An 18,612-nucleotide genomic window follows, 5' to 3' on the forward strand; every position below is an offset into this window, starting at 1 on the left:
CTGTAGTCTAGTAAGCTATGACCTAGGACGGCTACCACCTTATAGTCTAATAAACTATGACCTAGGACGGCTACAACCTTATAGTCTAGTAAACTATGACCTAGGATGGCTACCACCTTATAGTCTAGTATACTATGACCTAGGACTGCTACCAACTTATAGTCTAGTATACTATGACCTAGGACGTCTACCAACTTATAGTCCAGTATACTATGACCTAGGACGGCTACCACCTTCGATCTGTAGTCTAGTAAACTATGACCTAGGACGGCTACCCCCTTCGGTCTGTAGTCTAGTAAACTATGACCTAGGGCGGCTACCACCTTCGGCCTGTAGTCTAGTAAACTATGGCCTAGGACGTCTACCACCTTATAGTCTAGTAAACTATGACCTAGGTCGGCTACCACCTTCGGTCTGTAGTCTAGTAAACTATAACCTAGGACGGCTACCACCTTCGGCATGTAGCTGGGTGTAAACAAAAGAGCATGTAATAGTCTAGTATACTATGACCTAGGACGGCTCCCAACTTATAGTCTAGTATACTATGACCTAGGACGGCTCCCAACTTATAGTCTAGTATACTATGACCTAGGACGTCTACCAACTTATAGTCCAGTATACTATGACCTAGGACGGCTACCACCTTCGATCTGTAGTCTAGTAAACTATGACCTAGGACGACTACCACCTTCGGCCTGTAGTCTAGTAAACTATAACCTAGGACGGCTACCACCTTCGGCATGTAGTCTAGTAAACTATGACCTAGGACGGCTACAACCTTATAGTCTAGTAAACTATGACCTAGGATGGCTACCACCTTATAGTCTAGTATACTATGACAAAGGACGGCTACCACCTTCGGCCTGTAGTCTAGTAAACTATGACCTAGGACGGCTACCACCTTCGGCCTGTAGGAAGCTCCAAATTCTTAAATATTGTTTAAAGCTGAAGGCTACAAATAATTGTATTTTTTACTCATGTTTTGACGAAAGGGTAACATTAATTGATAGTTGGACATCAAATATTCAAATCGAGCTGAACAAATTAGGATCAAACTTTTTATGGAATACAGATGGTAGTGTGTATAAACATTCGTGGTTTACATAGTTGCTATTGAACCACGAAAATAAATACAACGAATTTGAATGATATACGTGTCTACTGTTTGTTAACATAGGATATCCACGAAAGTTTGTACCACGAAACCATCTTAAAGGCTTCAAACCACGAAGGAAAGCACCCCCGAACATTTCGTGTTATACAGTAATATTGATATGTTTTTCTTTACACTACCGCTTGTGTAAGCCTATAGATGAGCAGTATAAAATTATGTAACCCTTTGTTATATGCTGAAAGATTATAATGAATGCCATTGTATATTAATGCATTTATGCTAACTGTATTACAGTAACTGTGCTATCAGTACTTATAGCGTGAACAAGTATGGTATACTATAGTATACTATACAGCACTGTATACAAATGCACGGTTACGATTTGTGATATCAAATTGTGATGTGCTATAGTATAATGTATTGGATAGTAATTGGATTATTGTGTCTAGCATCATAATATGAAATAAGATCGTAGTTCATGCATATGTGATTGTGTAAGACTACTATTCATAAGGTTCATGTATAATAGTATGTAATGTTGTAATGTTGTACAATCATCCTTACGAAATTTTTGTATTGTTTTGTAAATACTGAATATGCTATGTCTTTTCTCCGATGTGCTGTAAAACACAAGTAATAAAGAATCTGAATCCGAATAAGTAGATCCCGATACTCGGATAGAGTTCATGAATAACTATACCACGTTACTCAGTTAGTCTGTGTGGTCTATGACGTCGCCGAAATGAGAGGCCGCGAATTTTGGCGTGGGAACAATAACAACGGAAATATCTTGACAGTTTAAATCTCCCTATAATTTTATCAGCTTTAAAATTTTGTATATTTATTTTCAAATTACTTCAAGGTATACATCTTAATTCAACGGGAAGTTGAAGTACATATTTAACGAAACACGTCAGGTCTAAACAAACAACAGCGGTGTTGGTATGTCTAGTTCGAGGAGTGACTAGCTTTACCCGATAATGCTATAATGTTACTTTTAATTGGATCCCCAAAAAACTAACACTGATACGTAATAGTCACCATCAGGATATTTGATCCCCAACTTTAATTCCTGCTTAACTAGTTTTTATTTAATTTTTTACGAAAATGGTTTTCTTACTTAAGCAAACAACGTTTTTCATTGGACAAATGATTTATTCGGATTACATGATTTTAATAGTGCGCTTCTTGATTCATTGGAGGAGAGACATGCGAAACGTTTAGTCTACCAAAAGTACTACTTTAAAAATACTTACTTTCTTTCATTTAGATTGATTCGTCAAATAAAAAAGAAAGACCCATTCTATACGTTTTGAATAGCGTCCTTGACAACAATGCTTTGTGACAAATAATCAGTCCGAACATTTTTTTGTAGCATTAAAAGATAAAAACATAATTACTCGTTAGAAACACTAATCCTATCCTTAAAAAATCTGACACTAAAGACANTTGACCAAGGACGGCTACCACCTTCGGTCTGTAGTCTAGTAAACTATGACCTAGGACGGCTACCACCTTCGGCCTGTAGTCTAGTAAACTATGACCTAGGACGTCTACCACCTTATAGTCTAGTAAACTATGACCTAGGACGGCTACCACCTTATAGTCTAGTAAACTATGACCTAGGACGGCTACCACCTTCGGCCTGTAGGAAGCTCCAAATTCTTAAATATTGTTTAAAGCTGAAGGCTACAAATAATTGTATTTTTTACTCATGTTTTGACGAAAGGGTAACATTAATTGATAGTTGGACATCAAATATTCAAATCGAGCTGAACAAATTAGGATCAAACTTTTTATGGAATACAGATGGTAGTGTGTTTAAACATTCGTGGTTTACATAGTTGCTATTGAACCACGAAAATAAATACAACGAATTTGAATGATATACGTGTCTACTGTTTGTTAACATAGGATATCCACGAAAGTTTGTACCACGAAACCATCTTAAAGGCTTCAAACCACGAAGGAAAGCACCCCCGAACATTTCGTGTTATACAGTAATATTGATATGTTTTTCTTTACACTACCGCTTGTGTAAGCCTATAGATGAGCAGTATAAAATTATGTAACCCTTTGTTATATGCTGAAAGATTATAATGAATGCCATTGTATATTAATGCATTTATGCTAACTGTATTACAGTAACTGTGCTATCAGTACTTATAGCGTGAACAAGTATGGTATACTATAGTATACTATACAGCACTGTATACAAATGCACGGTTACGATTTGTGATATCAAATTGTGATGTGCTATAGTATAATGTATTGGATAGTAATTGGATTATTGTGTCTAGCATCATAATATGAAATAAGATCGTAGTTCATGCATATGTGATTGTGTAAGACTACTATTCATAAGGTTCATGTATAATAGTATGTAATGTTGTAATGTTGTACAATCATCCTTACGAAATTTTTGTATTGTTTTGTAAATACTGAATATGCTATGTCTTTTCTCCGATGTGCTGTAAAACACAAGTAATAAAGAATCTGAATCCGAATAAGTAGATCCCGATACTCGGATAGAGTTCATGAATAACTATACCACGTTACTCAGTTAGTCTGTGTGGTCTATGACGTCGCCGAAATGAGAGGCCGCGAATTTTGGCGTGGGAACAATAACAACGGAAATATCTTGACAGTTTAAATCTCCCTATAATTTTATCAGCTTTAAAATTTTGTATATTTATTTTCAAATTACTTCAAGGTATACATCTTAATTCAACGGGAAGTTGAAGTACATATTTAACGAAACACGTCAGGTCTAAACAAACAACAGCGGTGTTGGTATGTCTAGTTCGAGGAGTGACTAGCTTTACCCGATAATGCTATAATGTTACTTTTAATTGGATCCCCAAAAAACTAACACTGATACGTAATAGTCACCATCAGGATATTTGATCCCCAACTTTAATTCCTGCTTAACTAGTTTTTATTTAATTTTTTACGAAAATGGTTTTCTTACTTAAGCAAACAACGTTTTTCATTGGACAAATGATTTATTCGGATTACATGATTTTAATAGTGCGCTTCTTGATTCATTGGAGGAGAGACATGCGAAACGTTTAGTCTACCAAAAGTACTACTTTAAAAATACTTACTTTCTTTCATTTAGATTGATTCGTCAAATAAAAAAGAAAGACCCATTCTATACGTTTTGAATAGCGTCCTTGACAACAATGCTTTGTGACAAATAATCAGTCCGAACATTTTTTTGTAGCATTAAAAGATAAAAACATAATTACTCGTTAGAAACACTAATCCTATCCTTAAAAAATCTGACACTAAAGACATCATTTACTGGTGGGATATATCTGTCGGATTGTCTAGTACCAGGGTGCTTATTGGGCATATTGTCGGCAGGGCGGTCGCTAATGTCAACATAGATAACAGATTTCATAAACAGGGCATAACTGCTATATCATATACTTAGGCACCTATTACCATAAAGTAGGTGTAGGTATGGAATCGGAGTTAAACTCATTACAATGCTGATACACGCAGGATGGCGGCTTCTACTCTTACTCGTGGTAGGTTAAAAATGTATTATCTACGTTGATAAATAAGTAAGGTATATTGAACTTCTTTCTATCATTTTACTCAGGAACAAAAAAAAAACAGTTCGTGTTTCTGGTCTTGGCGTTTTATATTGATGCTTAGCCCGTGTTAAAAATGATCAGTATATGAAAAAAAGCTTAATAATATATCTATCATGGTGTTCTGTATAATATATCTGTCATGATGTTCTATATAATATATCTGTCATGGTGTTCTATATAATATATCTGTCATGGTGTTCTATATAGTATATCTAGCATGGTGTTCTGTGTAATATATCTGACATGGTGTTCTGTATAATATATCTGTCATGTTGTTCTGTATGATATATCTATTATGGTGTTCTGTATGATATATCTATTATGGTGTTCTGTATAATATGTCTGTCATGGTGTTCTATATAATATATATGTCATGATGTTCTGTATAATATATCTATCATGGTGTTCTGTATAATATATCTGTCATGGTGTTCTGTATAATATATCTGTCATGGTGTTCTGTATAATATATCTGTCATGGTGTTCTGTATAATATATCTGTCATGGTGTTCTGTATAATATATCTGTCATGGTGTTCTGTATAATATATCTGTCATGGTGTTCTGTATAATATATCTGTCATGGTGTTCTGTATAATATATCTGTCATGGTGTTCTGTATAATATATCTGTCATGGTGTTCTGTATAATATATCTGTCATGGTGTTCTGTATAATATATCTGTCATGGTGTTCTGTATAATATATCTGTCATGGTGTTCTGTATAATATATCTGTCATGGTGTTCTGTATAATATATCTGTCATGGTGTTCTGTATAATATATCTGTCATGGTGTTCTGTATAATATATCTGTCATGGTGTTCTGTATAATATATCTGTCATGGTGTTCTGTATAATATATCTGTCATGGTGTTCTGTATAATATATCTGTCATGGTGTTCTGTATAATATATCTGTCATGGTGTTCTGTATAATATATCTGTCATGGTGTTCTGTATAATATATCTGTCATGGTGTTCTGTATAATATATCTGTCATGGTGTTCTGTATAATATATCTGTCATGGTGTTCTGTATAATATATCTGTCATGGTGTTCTGTATAATATATCTGTCATGGTGTTCTGTATAATATATCTGTCATGGTGTTCTGTATAATATATCTGTCATGGTGTTCTGTATAATATATCTGTCATGGTGTTCTGTATAATATATCTGTCATGGTGTTCTGTATAATATATCTGTCATGGTGTTCTGTATAATATATCTGTCATGGTGTTCTGTATAATATATCTGTCATGGTGTTCTGTATAATATATCTGTCATGGTGTTCTGTATAATATATCTGTCATGGTGTTCTGTATAATATATCTGTCATGGTGTTCTGTATAATATATCTGTCATGGTGTTCTGTATAATATATCTGTCATGGTGTTCTGTATAATATATCTGTCATGGTGTTCTGTATAATATATCTGTCATGGTGTTCTGTATAATATATCTGTCATGGTGTTCTGTATAATATATCTGTCATGGTGTTCTGTATAATATATCTGTCATGGTGTTCTGTATAATATATCTGTCATGGTGTTCTGTATAATATATCTGTCATGGTGTTCTGTATAATATATCTGTCATGGTGTTCTGTATAATATATCTGTCATGGTGTTCTGTATAATATATCTGTCATGGTGTTCTGTATAATATATCTGTCATGGTGTTCTGTATAATATATCTGTCATGGTGTTCTGTATAATATATCTGTCATGGTGTTCTGTATAATATATCTGTCATGGTGTTCTGTATAATATATCTGTCATGGTGTTCTGTATAATATATCTGTCATGGTGTTCTGTATAATATATCTGTCATGGTGTTCTGTATAATATATCTGTCATGGTGTTCTGTATAATATATCTGTCATGGTGTTCTGTATAATATATCTGTCATGGTGTTCTGTATAAGATATCTGTCATGGTGTTCTGTATAATATATCTGTCATGGTGTTCTTTATAATATATCTGTCATGGTGATCTATATAATATATATGTCATGGTGTTCTATATAATATATCTGTCATTGTGTTCTGTATAATATATCTGTCCTGGTGTTCTGTATAATATATCTATCATGATGTTCTTTATAATATATATGTCATGGTGTTCTATATAATATATCTATCATGGTGTTCTATATAATATATCTGGCATGGTGTTCTGTATAATATATCTGCCATGGTGTTCTGTATAATATATCTGTCATGATGTTCTGTATAATATATCTGTCATGGTGTTCTTTATAATATATATGTCATGGTGATCTATATAATATATCTGTCATGGTGTTCTATATAATATATCTGACATGGTGTTCTGTATAATATATCTGTCATGGTGTTCAGTAAAATATCTGTCATGGTGTTCTGTATAATATATCTGTCATGGTGTTCTATATAATATATCTGTCATGGTGTTCTGTATAATATATCTGTCATGATGTTCTTTATAATATATATGTCATGGTGATCTATATAATATATCTATCATGGTGTTCTGTATAAGATATCTGTCATGGTGTTCTGTATAATATATCTGTCATGATGTTCTTTATAATATATATGTCATGGTGATCTATATAATATATATGTCATGGTGTTCTGTGTAATATATCTGTCATGGTGTTCTGTATAATATATCTGTCATGGTGTTCTTTATAATATATCTGTCATGGTGATCTATATAATATATCTGTCATGGTGTTCTGTATGATATATCTATTATGGTGTTCTGTATAATATATCTGTCATGGTGTTCTATATAATATATCTGTCATGGTGTTCTATATAATATATCTGTCATGGTGTTCTGTATAATATATCTGTCATGGTGTTCCGTATAATATATCTATCATGGTGTTCTATATAATATATATGTCATGGTGTTCTGTATAATATATCTGCCATGGTGTTCTGTGTAATATATCTGTCATGGTGTTCTATATAATATATCTAGCATGGTGTTCTATATAATATATCTGTCATGGTGTTCTATATAATATATATGTCATTATGTTCTGTATAATATATCTGTCATGGTGTTCCGTATAATATAGCTATCATGGTGTTCTATATAATATATATGTCATGGTGTTCTGTATAATATATCTGCCATGGTGTTCTATATAATATATCTGTCATGGTGTTCTGTATAATATATCTGTCATGGTGTTCCGTATAATATAGCTATCATGGTGTTCTATATAATATATATGTCATGGTGTTCTATATAATATATCTGTCAAGGTGTTCTGTATAATATATCTGTCATGGTGTTCTATATAATATGTCTTTCATGGTGTTCTATATAATATGTCTGTCATGGTGTTCTATATAATATATCCATCATGGTGTTCTATATAATATATCTGTCAAGGTGTTCTGTATAATATGTCATGGTGTTCTATATAATATATCTGCCATGGTGTTCTGTATAATATATCTGTCATGGTGATCTATATAATATATCTGTCATGGTGTTCTGTATGATATATCTATTATGGTGTTCTGTATAATATGTCTGTCATGGTGTTCTATATAATATATCCATCATGGTGTTCTATATAATATATCTGTCATCTGTATGATATATCTATTATGGTGTTCTGTATAATATATCTGTCATTGTGTTCTGTATAATATATCTGTCATGGTGATCTATATAATATATCTGTCATGGTGTTCTGTATAAAATATATGTCATTGTGTTCTATATAATATATCTGTTATGGTGCTCTGTATAATATATCTGCCATGGTGTTCTGTATAATATATCTGTCATGATGTTCTGTATAATATATCTGTCATGGTGTTCCTTATAATATATCTGTCATGGTGATCTATATAATATATCTGTCATGGTGTTCTATACAATATATCTGTCAAGGTGTTCTGTATAATATGTCATGGTGTTCTATATAATATATCTGCCATGGTGTTCTATATAATATAGCTGTCATGGTGTTCTATATAATATATCTGCCATGGTGTTCTGTATAATATATCTGTCATGATGTTCTGTATAATATATCTGTCATGGTGTTCCTTATAATATATCTGTCATGGTGATCTATATAATATATCTGTCATGGTGTTCTGTATGATATATCTATTATGGTGTTCTGTATAATATGTCTGTCATGGTGTTCTATATAAAATATCTGTCAAGGTGTTCTGTATAATATATCTATCATGGTGTTCTGTATAATATATCTGTCATGGGGTTCTGTATTATATATCTGCCATGGTGTTCTATATAATATATCTGCCATGGTGTTCTATATAATATAGCTGTCATGGTGTTCTATATAATATATCTGACATGGTGTTCTATATAATATATCTGTCATGGAGTTCTATATAATATATCTGACATGGTGTTCTGTATAATATATCTGTCATGGTGATCTATATAATATATCTGTCATGGTGTTCTATATAATCTATCTGTCATGGTGTTCTGTATAATATATATGTCATTGTGTTCTATATAATATATCTGTCATGGTGTTCTATATAATACATCTAGCATGGTGTTCTATATAATATATCTGTCATCTGTATGATATATCTATTATGGTGTTCTGTATAATATGTCTGTCATGGTGTTCTGTATAATATATCTATCATGGTGTTCTATATAATATATCTGTCAAGGTGTTCTGTATAATATGTCATGGTGTTCTATATAATATATCTGCCATGGTGTTCTGTATAATATATCTGTCATGATGTTCTGTATAATATATCTGTCATGGTGTTCCGTATAATATATCTGCCATGGTGTTCTATATAATATAGCTGTCATGGTGTTCTATATAATATATCTGTTATGGTGTTCTGTATACTATCTATCTATATATGTTAAGGTGTACTTTGTCCATGGTGTTCTATATAATATATCTGTCATTGTGTTCTGTATAATATATCTGTCATGGTGATCTATATAATATATCTGTCATGGTGTTCTGTATAATACATATGTCATTGTGTTCTATATAATATATCTGTCATGGTGTTTTGTATAATATATCTGTCATGGTGTTCTGTATTATATATCTGCCATGGTGTTCTATATAATATAGCTGTCATGGTGTTCTATATAATATATCTGACATGGTGTTCTGTATAATATATCTGTCATGATGTTCTGTATAATATATCTGTCATGGTGTTCCGTATAATATATCTGCCATGGTGTTCTATATAATATAGCTGTCATGGTGTTCTATATAATATATCTGACATGGTGTTCTGTATAATATATCTGTCATGATGTTCTGTATAATATATCTGTCATGGTGTTCTTTATAATATATCTGTCATGGTGTTCTATATAATACATCTAGCATGGTGTTCTATATAATATATCTGTCATCTGTATGATATATCTATTATGGTGTTCTGTATAATATGTCTGTCATGGTGTTCTGTATAATATATCTATCATGGTGTTCTGTATAATATATCTGTCATGATGTTCTGTATAATATATCTGTCATGGTGTTCTCTATAATATGTCTTTCATGGTGTTCTATATAATATATCTATCATGGTGTTCTATATAATATATCTGTCATTGTGTTCTATATAATATATCTGTCATGGTGTTCTGTATTATATATCTGCCATGGTGTTCTATATAATATAGCTGTCATGGTGTTCTATATAATATATCTGTTATGGTGTTCTGTATAATATCTATCTATATATGTTAAGGTGTACTTTGTCATATATTAGAATGTGAATACATATCAATCTTTTGGGTAAGTAGCTATTTTGTATGGATATGTGACTACCTCCTACATGGAGTCGTCTTTCGCGGTCAGCTGGTACGGTTAAACGTCAATTTTATACTGTTTAACTGTAATATCCATATTGATGACGTCAGTTATTTACTGTTTTACGATAAATGTCAAATTGATGACGTCAGTTATGTTTACAGTAATGGTCATATTGATGACGTCAGCAATGTATTGTTTTACAGTAATAATCGTTTTAATGACGTCAGCTATATTTACAGTAATAGTCATATTAATGACGTCATTCGGTTTATTTAATCAAATTAGTATCAGTAGTAGGGTAGATCATACCATAATTCTTATTATAAAACAATATATTTATAAATCGAGATGTTTACAAATGTCATTGTTAGTAGCTGCACTTGGGAACCTTATCAAGGACACATATTATACTCAGAGATATATTGCTGTTAATAAAAGTGAATTATTTTTATTGAAATTTAATACCGAATGGAAAAAATGGGAAAGTCTAAATAATATTGCTTAAACTCTGTCTTTGCCAAAATATGAACATATAACTATAGAATTTTCTTATATAAACGTGTACTTCTAAATACATATATGTAAAAGTCCTTGAACTTTCCGACACATCTATATAGCTTCATTGTTTCTCCATAGTATAAAGTGGTACTTAGGGTCATTGATTTTTGTTGTTCTGTACAGTAATGAACCCTTCTTACCTGTCTTTGAGACAATATTCAGGCTATATGTGGGATTCATGAGAGGATTATTATACTTCAGATAGGCGTTGTTCACAATGCAGAGTGCCAACAGATGCAGGTCGTGATATCACATATCCGGTACTCCTGTCCCCTCTACCCATGTTCATTACGAATATGTGGCTACGTCCTACCTAGTCTGAGGTAAGTGCAGGATATGTGGTCGTGTCTCACAAAGTTTGGGTAAGAATGAGGAATATGTTTCACCAAGTCTGAGATAAGTAAGGAGTAGGTGGGTACGTCTGACCAGTCTGGGGTACTTACGGGGTATCTGGCTACGCCTTACCCAGTATGACCCATCCCATGCCTTACCCAGTATGTGGGTACGTGTTACCTTATCTAAGATAATGGTGGAGTATGTGGATACAAATCAATCATTTGGGTGTTTAGAAATGTCCCATGGATACGTGACTGTGTCCCACATTATAGCCTGTTTAATACACAGTTAAATATCAACATACATCTGCAACATAATTCATATAGTATGTTTGTTTCAATGATAGTTATGAAAGAAAAAGTCTACAATAATTGATCTAAGAGAAAGTTATATTACTGCACACGCATCGTGCACACACCACATATGTGTAACGTGTACCTTATGTCGTGCGAGCCTGCCGAATATGTTTTAAACCGTAATATTGATCAACCAATGGTATCAAATCGCGTATTTTCGGAAAGAAGGGCACAACGGGGCGAACGATTGTTAAATCGTACAGTTGTGCGCACGATGTATGCACGATGTGCGCACGATATTTTTGGTGCGACGTGCTATCACACAACTGTATAAATTCTCATCAGAGTAATTAAGACTGTGTTCAACACTGACATTAAGACTGTCAAGAATGGGGTTTTCTCCGAGGTAACAGAAATAGACAAATAACAGGAATACGAAGAAAAGAGGCACCTAAAATGAGCATTCGTTTTCTCCGTCAACCAGCTGTTTGCTTTATGGGAAGTAGTTGCCTTTTGCAATCAGTGTCAATGCTATTTTGAACAATCTATTGAGTTGTTACATAGGTTCCTACTAAATGCTGTGTAAGAGTTAATTTGTACCTGTTTCATATTTAAAAAAATGATTTTCTGATGTTTGCTATAGTATTGACAACATATAATCTACTTTACAAAGGACTTGAAGCGCTTATTTTTGTTTTGGATTTTCCCCCTCTCAGGTTGTGCCCTATCCACACCACAACTTGTCCAAACACGAACTGCCAGGACGTGATCATCCTCAGCCCATCACTGGCCGGTAACAATGTGGGGCTGAGTTTAGACTACCCACCACAACTCAAATCTATAGTACGTACTCATGCATGAACTGTGTGTATAAGTTTTAATGAAAGATAACAAACCATAATCTGTTTGAAGTATTGACAGAATATTGGTAAACACCAAACTATATGTTTGATTAAAGGGAGATACTGGTAAGCACATTTAAGATTCAATTTTATTTATATCTATCAAAACAGTTCAATAAATTACCAATTATCTAAGACATCTGTTAATTTATCTTTAAAAATAGTCAACCCAGTTGAAACAAAAAGAGTTATTCATTATTTTACCCATATATCTAACAAAATATGCGGGTATAAATTTTCCCAAACATTTAACCAAACACGATATTAACTATTAAACGCATATATATAACAAAACAGCTCAGAATAGTTTTACATATGTCTAACAAAACTGCTGTATACAAATGATATGTGAAGTGTTTCAACTAACAACGATTGAGAAATTTACGTGTATAGAACTAAGTAAGTTAATTACTACTCTCTATCTGTACTAGCCTCTGTATATTATTGGTTTTGCATGCTTACTTTCATCACTTAAATCATAACAATGCACCTATACATGGTTTCCTGCATCAATACTTTCCATTTTAGTTGAACATCAAGGTGTATTTTCCACAACCCGGATCTACCAGCACTTGCGGCTCCAGTCTCCGAGACAGCTGCTGGGACTTCACCTACACGAGCACAAATCTCATCACCGGAAGTTCTCTAAGGTATCTATTACTCACTTCCGCTTATGATCACCACACCATCCATCAGCAAAGTATGACATTTAAAAAGTTCAGGTAGAGCGCCATGTATTAGTGTAAAAATTCAATTTTCAATGAACATAGGAAATATCGTGTGAAATATTCCCACGCTCATCCAAACCAATTTGATATCTATTTCACAATCACATGACCTCAAATTACATATCATAAAACAATATTTCCGTGTTCAAAACTATACGTTCAACAAATAATGTATTATATTATTACGGACCCACTTAGATTCCTCATCCATTGATAACCTGTTTAATTTCACTTGTATATACTTTTACTAGTAAAAATATAAAGTGGTTTTGTATAACTAATTCCTATACAGTATACGTTTTTCCCCACAGTTTCCAAGTGCAGATATCAAAATCGGTATCTACTCTCACCTCCTCGCCCAGCACAGCCAGCAGTGAGTTCATTCAATTTACTTACTAATTAGCTGATGATGTCACGTCTATAAGCCAGGAAGTAAATTCATTGTATATAATTAACAATTGTTTATAAAATAATTCTATTATACGACCGATGCATGTTGATGCTGAAAATATAGCCACGTTTGTCTCTTATCAGGTTAATATAATCTTTTATCAAATGAAACCTGAATGTTTGGCGCCATAAATAGACGGTAAGCTATGTCCGATGAAATTCCTAAGTATACTGACTGAAGGTGTTGTGCTTTACTTCTGACCTTAGCTATTGAACACCTGACCTTAGATCTTTAACATATGACCTTAGCTATTGAACACCTGACCTTAGATGTTTAACCTATGACCTTAGCTATTGCTACACTATAGCTATCGGAGGCAATACCTATATCTGTCTGATGAACATATTACTGAAGTAAACATAGCTTTTGCGTTGCGAAAACGCAAACCACAACCAAGATACCTTAAACCTCGTCATATGGAAACCTGTTTCATTCATTCATCTAACATCGCAAACATATGTTTTGCCAAGATATTAAACTTTTGTATACATATCACTGTCTCCAAACTGATAATCGTACCTGAAAGGTATTCATGTTTACTTCCAGAAAGGTTTATCCTAACCAATGACCACTTCCAAAAAGGTCTATCCTAACTGATGACCACTTCCAGAAAGGTCTATCCTAACCAATGACCACTTCCAGACAGTCTGAATATCTTAATTACGGTGTTCATATTACAGTGAATAGAGATATAACAAATGTTGTGAACATGTGTTTTTGTAGCCAACTAATACACTTAATAAAAATGTTATGTTTGTGTGTTTGGCGGCCAAAAATACATTTTCTATAAATGTTTTGGAGGCCAAGTGATACACTTTCTATCAATATTATGAATGTGTGTTTTGGCAGCCAAGTAATACTCTATTTATAATGTTACCTATGTGTGTTTTAACAGCTACATCTACAAAAAGAACCACACTCCGAGCTGTTGTGTCTACGTTACGTCCTGCACCTACCGCAAAGCCACTTCCTACACCGTTCAAAGCCAACTCACAAGCCGATGACAGGGGTAGGTGAACACGTTAACATCTCATAAGCCGATGACAGGGGCAGGTGAACACGATAGGATATCATAAGCCGATGACAGGGGCAGGTGAACACGTTAAGATCGCATAAGCCGATGACAGGGGCAGGTGGACACGATAGGATATCATAAGCCGATGACAGGGGCAGGGGAACACGTTAAGATCTCATAAGCCGATGACAGGGGCAGGTGAACACGTTAAGATATCATAAGGTGATGACAAAGGTAGGTGTACACCTGAAGATCTCATAAGCCGATGGCAGGGGTAGGTGTACACCTTCAGATATCATAAGGTGACGACAGGGGCAGGTGAACACGTTAAGATTTCATAAGGTGATGACAAGGGTTGATTTATACCTTAAGATCACACAAGCTGATGACAGGGGTAGGTGTACACCTTAAGATCTCACAAGGTGTTGACATGGGTAGGTGTTCACATTAAGATCTCACAAGGTGTTGACAGGAGTAGGTGTACAACTTACGATATCAAATGGTGATGACAGGGGTAGGTGTACACCTTAAGATCTCACAAATTGTTTATAGGGGTAGGTGTATACCTTTAGATCTCACAAAGTGTTTATAGGGGTAGGTGTATACCTTTAGATCTCACAAAGTGTTTATAGGGGTAAGTGTACACTTAAGATATCACAAGGTGTTTATAGGGGTAGGTGTTCACATTAAGATCTCACAAGGTGTTTACATGGGTAGGTGTTCACATTAAGATATCAAAAGCTGATGACAGGGGTAGGTGTTCACATTAAGGTATCAAAAGCTGATGACAGGGGTAGGTGTTCACCTTAAGATATCATAAGCTGATGAAAAGGATGGGTATACTCCTAAAGATACTTTATATGAAACACTTGAAGGATGTTTCAGTGTTGATACATATTCTAAAATAAAATGGAAACGCTTTACTTATATTTGAGATGTCATAATGATAACGTTATTATTGGCGACAGTCATAATAATAGTACACAGATGATCTATATAAATGATAGTTATTCCAATCTTTTATTGAGGCTGAATTTATTGAAGGGAAAATCAGGTCTGGTAACTTAGCCAAGTCCTTCAATTTCACAATCAGATATATGGAAGTTTTGCTGTCATTTAAACAATTCATTAGCGATTGTATACACCCTGCTTAGCTTAAAATGAATGGACAATACATAGACTCATCTACTTCGACCGGTTTCCTTGACATTTACTTACAGTATTACTACCAGATGTACGATGAGCAGAACGATACGACTTTACTAACTTAAATTTTCCCTTTTTCGATAGTAACACCCCTACATCCCGGACATATGTTGTTTACATACTGCAGTTAATTCGGTATTTGTATACCCCCGCAACTAAGTTAGGGGGGGGGGGTCTACTGGAATCCCCCTGTCTGTCTGTCTGTCTGGACTTTTGTCTGTCTGGATGTCTTCCGCAGTAACTTGTCCGGAAAACTAATTAACAGGTGGATTTCATTGAAACTTTGCATGAATGATGAGTATCTTATGTAGTTGTGCACCGGCATTTTAATTTGGGATTTCGACCTTTTTTGATGGAGGTATGCCCCTTTGTGTGGAATACTTGTTACTGGTTGGAGACTATGGATTGCTTTGCAATGCTTTGCCTTAGCAAGCCTTTACCTTACAGTTCTGGTGTCTTTAGCAGCGGGGGTATTAGTTAGCCTTTGGCTTACAGTTTAAGTTGAGTTTGCTCCCATTTTAATGATATCCTTGATAGATGCCGATTATGTTTATGCTCATCAGTTTGTCTTTTGTATGTACTTGTGAATATTGAATACGCTTTATACAATGTATTAAAGATGGATTTCCTGCTGCTGGAGCCTTCGGTATCGCCCTAGGAGTAGCAGTTCTTATCCTTTTCCTAGTCATCATCATCTGTCTGTGCTGCAAAAAGAAGAAAAAGGTAGTCACAAAGCACAACCAGCAGCTTGGTAATCAATTAAATATTTCGAATTGAATTGAACCAGCAGCTTGCAGTTGAAAATACCACAGCTAGTGTATGGCAATATGACATGTTAACACTGTTTATTATAACATAGAGTCACATATGTAATTATATAGAGTCATACTTATTACAATTTTAATTCACGTACGTGCAAAGAGTACGCTTAATGGCAATAACATAAATATGAAAGACGAATGATGATAATAATACAAACCAACACTGAAACCCTAGTTACAATCAAGGTCTCAATGCGATATTAAAACAATTCCAACGAGATTTCACAAATATATATCAGAAGCATAATACTCGCATAATTAGGTGTTTAATTAAAATTATATGGCTGGGTTCTTCCTTAGGAGACTGTGGTTGCCGTGGTGAGTTCTCCGCGAACGACAGAAAAACTTGTTTATCCAGCACCACTCCGATATGAAGAATACATGAAGTCCGGGCCACTTCCGGTCGTCCAGGACGTTATCGATGGCGACGGCGGAAGTGATACTAGTTGCTATCAGATAGAGATGGTGGCTGACACTAACACACCAAAATCTAAAAAGAAACGAAAGAACAAAAGGAAATCTGGCAAACACAGCAAAAGGGTAAGCATTTGATTTCGGTATTGTATATGTACTATGAACCCACTTGTAACAGTCATAATGCTCTTTCTCCTTTAAAAACATAGATATTGAGTGGTTATTTACTGAAAATATACAGGTTGCACTCTGTTGTCGTAGGCAATCATTTTATCACAAAACAAAGCATTTATCAGCCATAGCAGTGCATCACTTATACTTATAATATCGTCTGTATCACCACGATATTCAGTGTGAGTACACAAAATGTTTACAGGAAAGGGACGTGAATAATGAGTCGGACTTCAGTCGGACGACGGGAGAGAACTACCACATTGCTGTCGACACATTCTTCATTAACGCGGCCACCATGTCCCAGAGTGAGAACACAGCCACACCTCTGACTCTACCACAACCAACACCAAAGGAGCGCACTCCCTCTAAAAAATACAAAAAGAAAAGGAAAATGGCTTCATATGATTTTACTGAATTTGACGGAAATTCCGACCGCTATAACCATATGTAGATATATAAAATACGATATCAATCAGCGATAGCATGTGATTATATGATGTATATCTGTTTGATTAAGATTAAATGTATGTTTCGAGCGTGCGATATTCGAATCTTATATCTCTAGATAATATATAATTATATAATTATGTAAGTTTTAACTATACTACTATATATTCAGTAAGGATGTTTTTTTCTGTAACCCTTGATAAGAGAAAACACTATTTTTAGTAAAACCTAACCTATTACCCGACAAATGAGTTTTCAGGAAGAAGACACAAACAATGACGTTGGTACAAGATAGACTATAGATAACATAACGATATAAGACTTGTATATGTAGTATAAGATGTAGAGATCTGTATATAACGGTCCCATTTACTACGTTAGACAGTGATGCACATAGTGTATGTGTGATATAGATAGATAGGTATGTTCGTTCTACGAAATGAATGTATTGAGAAAAACAACAAAACTTATTCTTAGCAGTGAGTTGATATTCAAAGTCACACATTTGATATTATTTGTGTATTCGTAACGTTAATGGTGAATATGAAATAAAATACTAACAAGAATGGCTGTTGTGTTATGTGTAAACGATCATGCCTCGTGAATTTAACCTGTAATATATGTACGTCCAAACCCAGCACTGACACTTAATGTTGTCGTGTTTTGAAGCTTTTTATCTATTACCCTTTTCGCTTTAGCTTTTCAGGTTTTCAGGTTTGATAAATGAATGAATTTTGCAGAGAAGTAG

At 34.1% G+C, this 18,612-nt stretch overlaps 1 protein-coding gene across 1 annotated transcript; it reads left to right on the plus strand.

The window, feature by feature from the left end:
* The first annotated feature begins 4,574 nt into the window (after positions 1–4,574).
* LOC110465408 lies at positions 4,575–18,424 on the plus strand. Its single transcript, XM_021521198.1, has 9 exons — positions 4,575–4,650; positions 11,276–11,397; positions 12,423–12,549; positions 13,137–13,258; positions 13,648–13,709; positions 14,683–14,796; positions 16,628–16,731; positions 17,130–17,369; positions 17,620–18,424. Exons 1-9 carry the CDS (start codon positions 4,609–4,611, stop codon positions 17,866–17,868), a joined length of 1,182 nt encoding a protein of 393 aa, XP_021376873.1. The 5' UTR covers positions 4,575–4,608; the 3' UTR covers positions 17,869–18,424.
* The last annotated feature ends 188 nt before the right edge of the window (positions 18,425–18,612 follow it).

The sequence above is a fragment of the Mizuhopecten yessoensis genome, unplaced genomic scaffold (assembly GCF_002113885.1).
Source record: "Mizuhopecten yessoensis strain PY_sf001 unplaced genomic scaffold, ASM211388v2 scaffold11073, whole genome shotgun sequence".
Classification (NCBI taxonomy): Eukaryota; Metazoa; Mollusca; class Bivalvia; order Pectinida; family Pectinidae; genus Mizuhopecten; species Mizuhopecten yessoensis.

Coding starts and splice junctions, on each gene's coding strand:
- LOC110465408 (XM_021521198.1), top strand. CDS start 4,609: ATGCTGATACACGCAGGATGGCGGCTTCTACTCTTACTCGTG. Junction 13,259..13,647: donor ATCACCGGAAGTTCTCTAAG/GTATCTATTACT, acceptor TTTTCCCCACAG/TTTCCAAGTGCAGATATCAA. Junction 13,710..14,682: donor CTCGCCCAGCACAGCCAGCA/GTGAGTTCATTC, acceptor GTGTTTTAACAG/CTACATCTACAAAAAGAACC.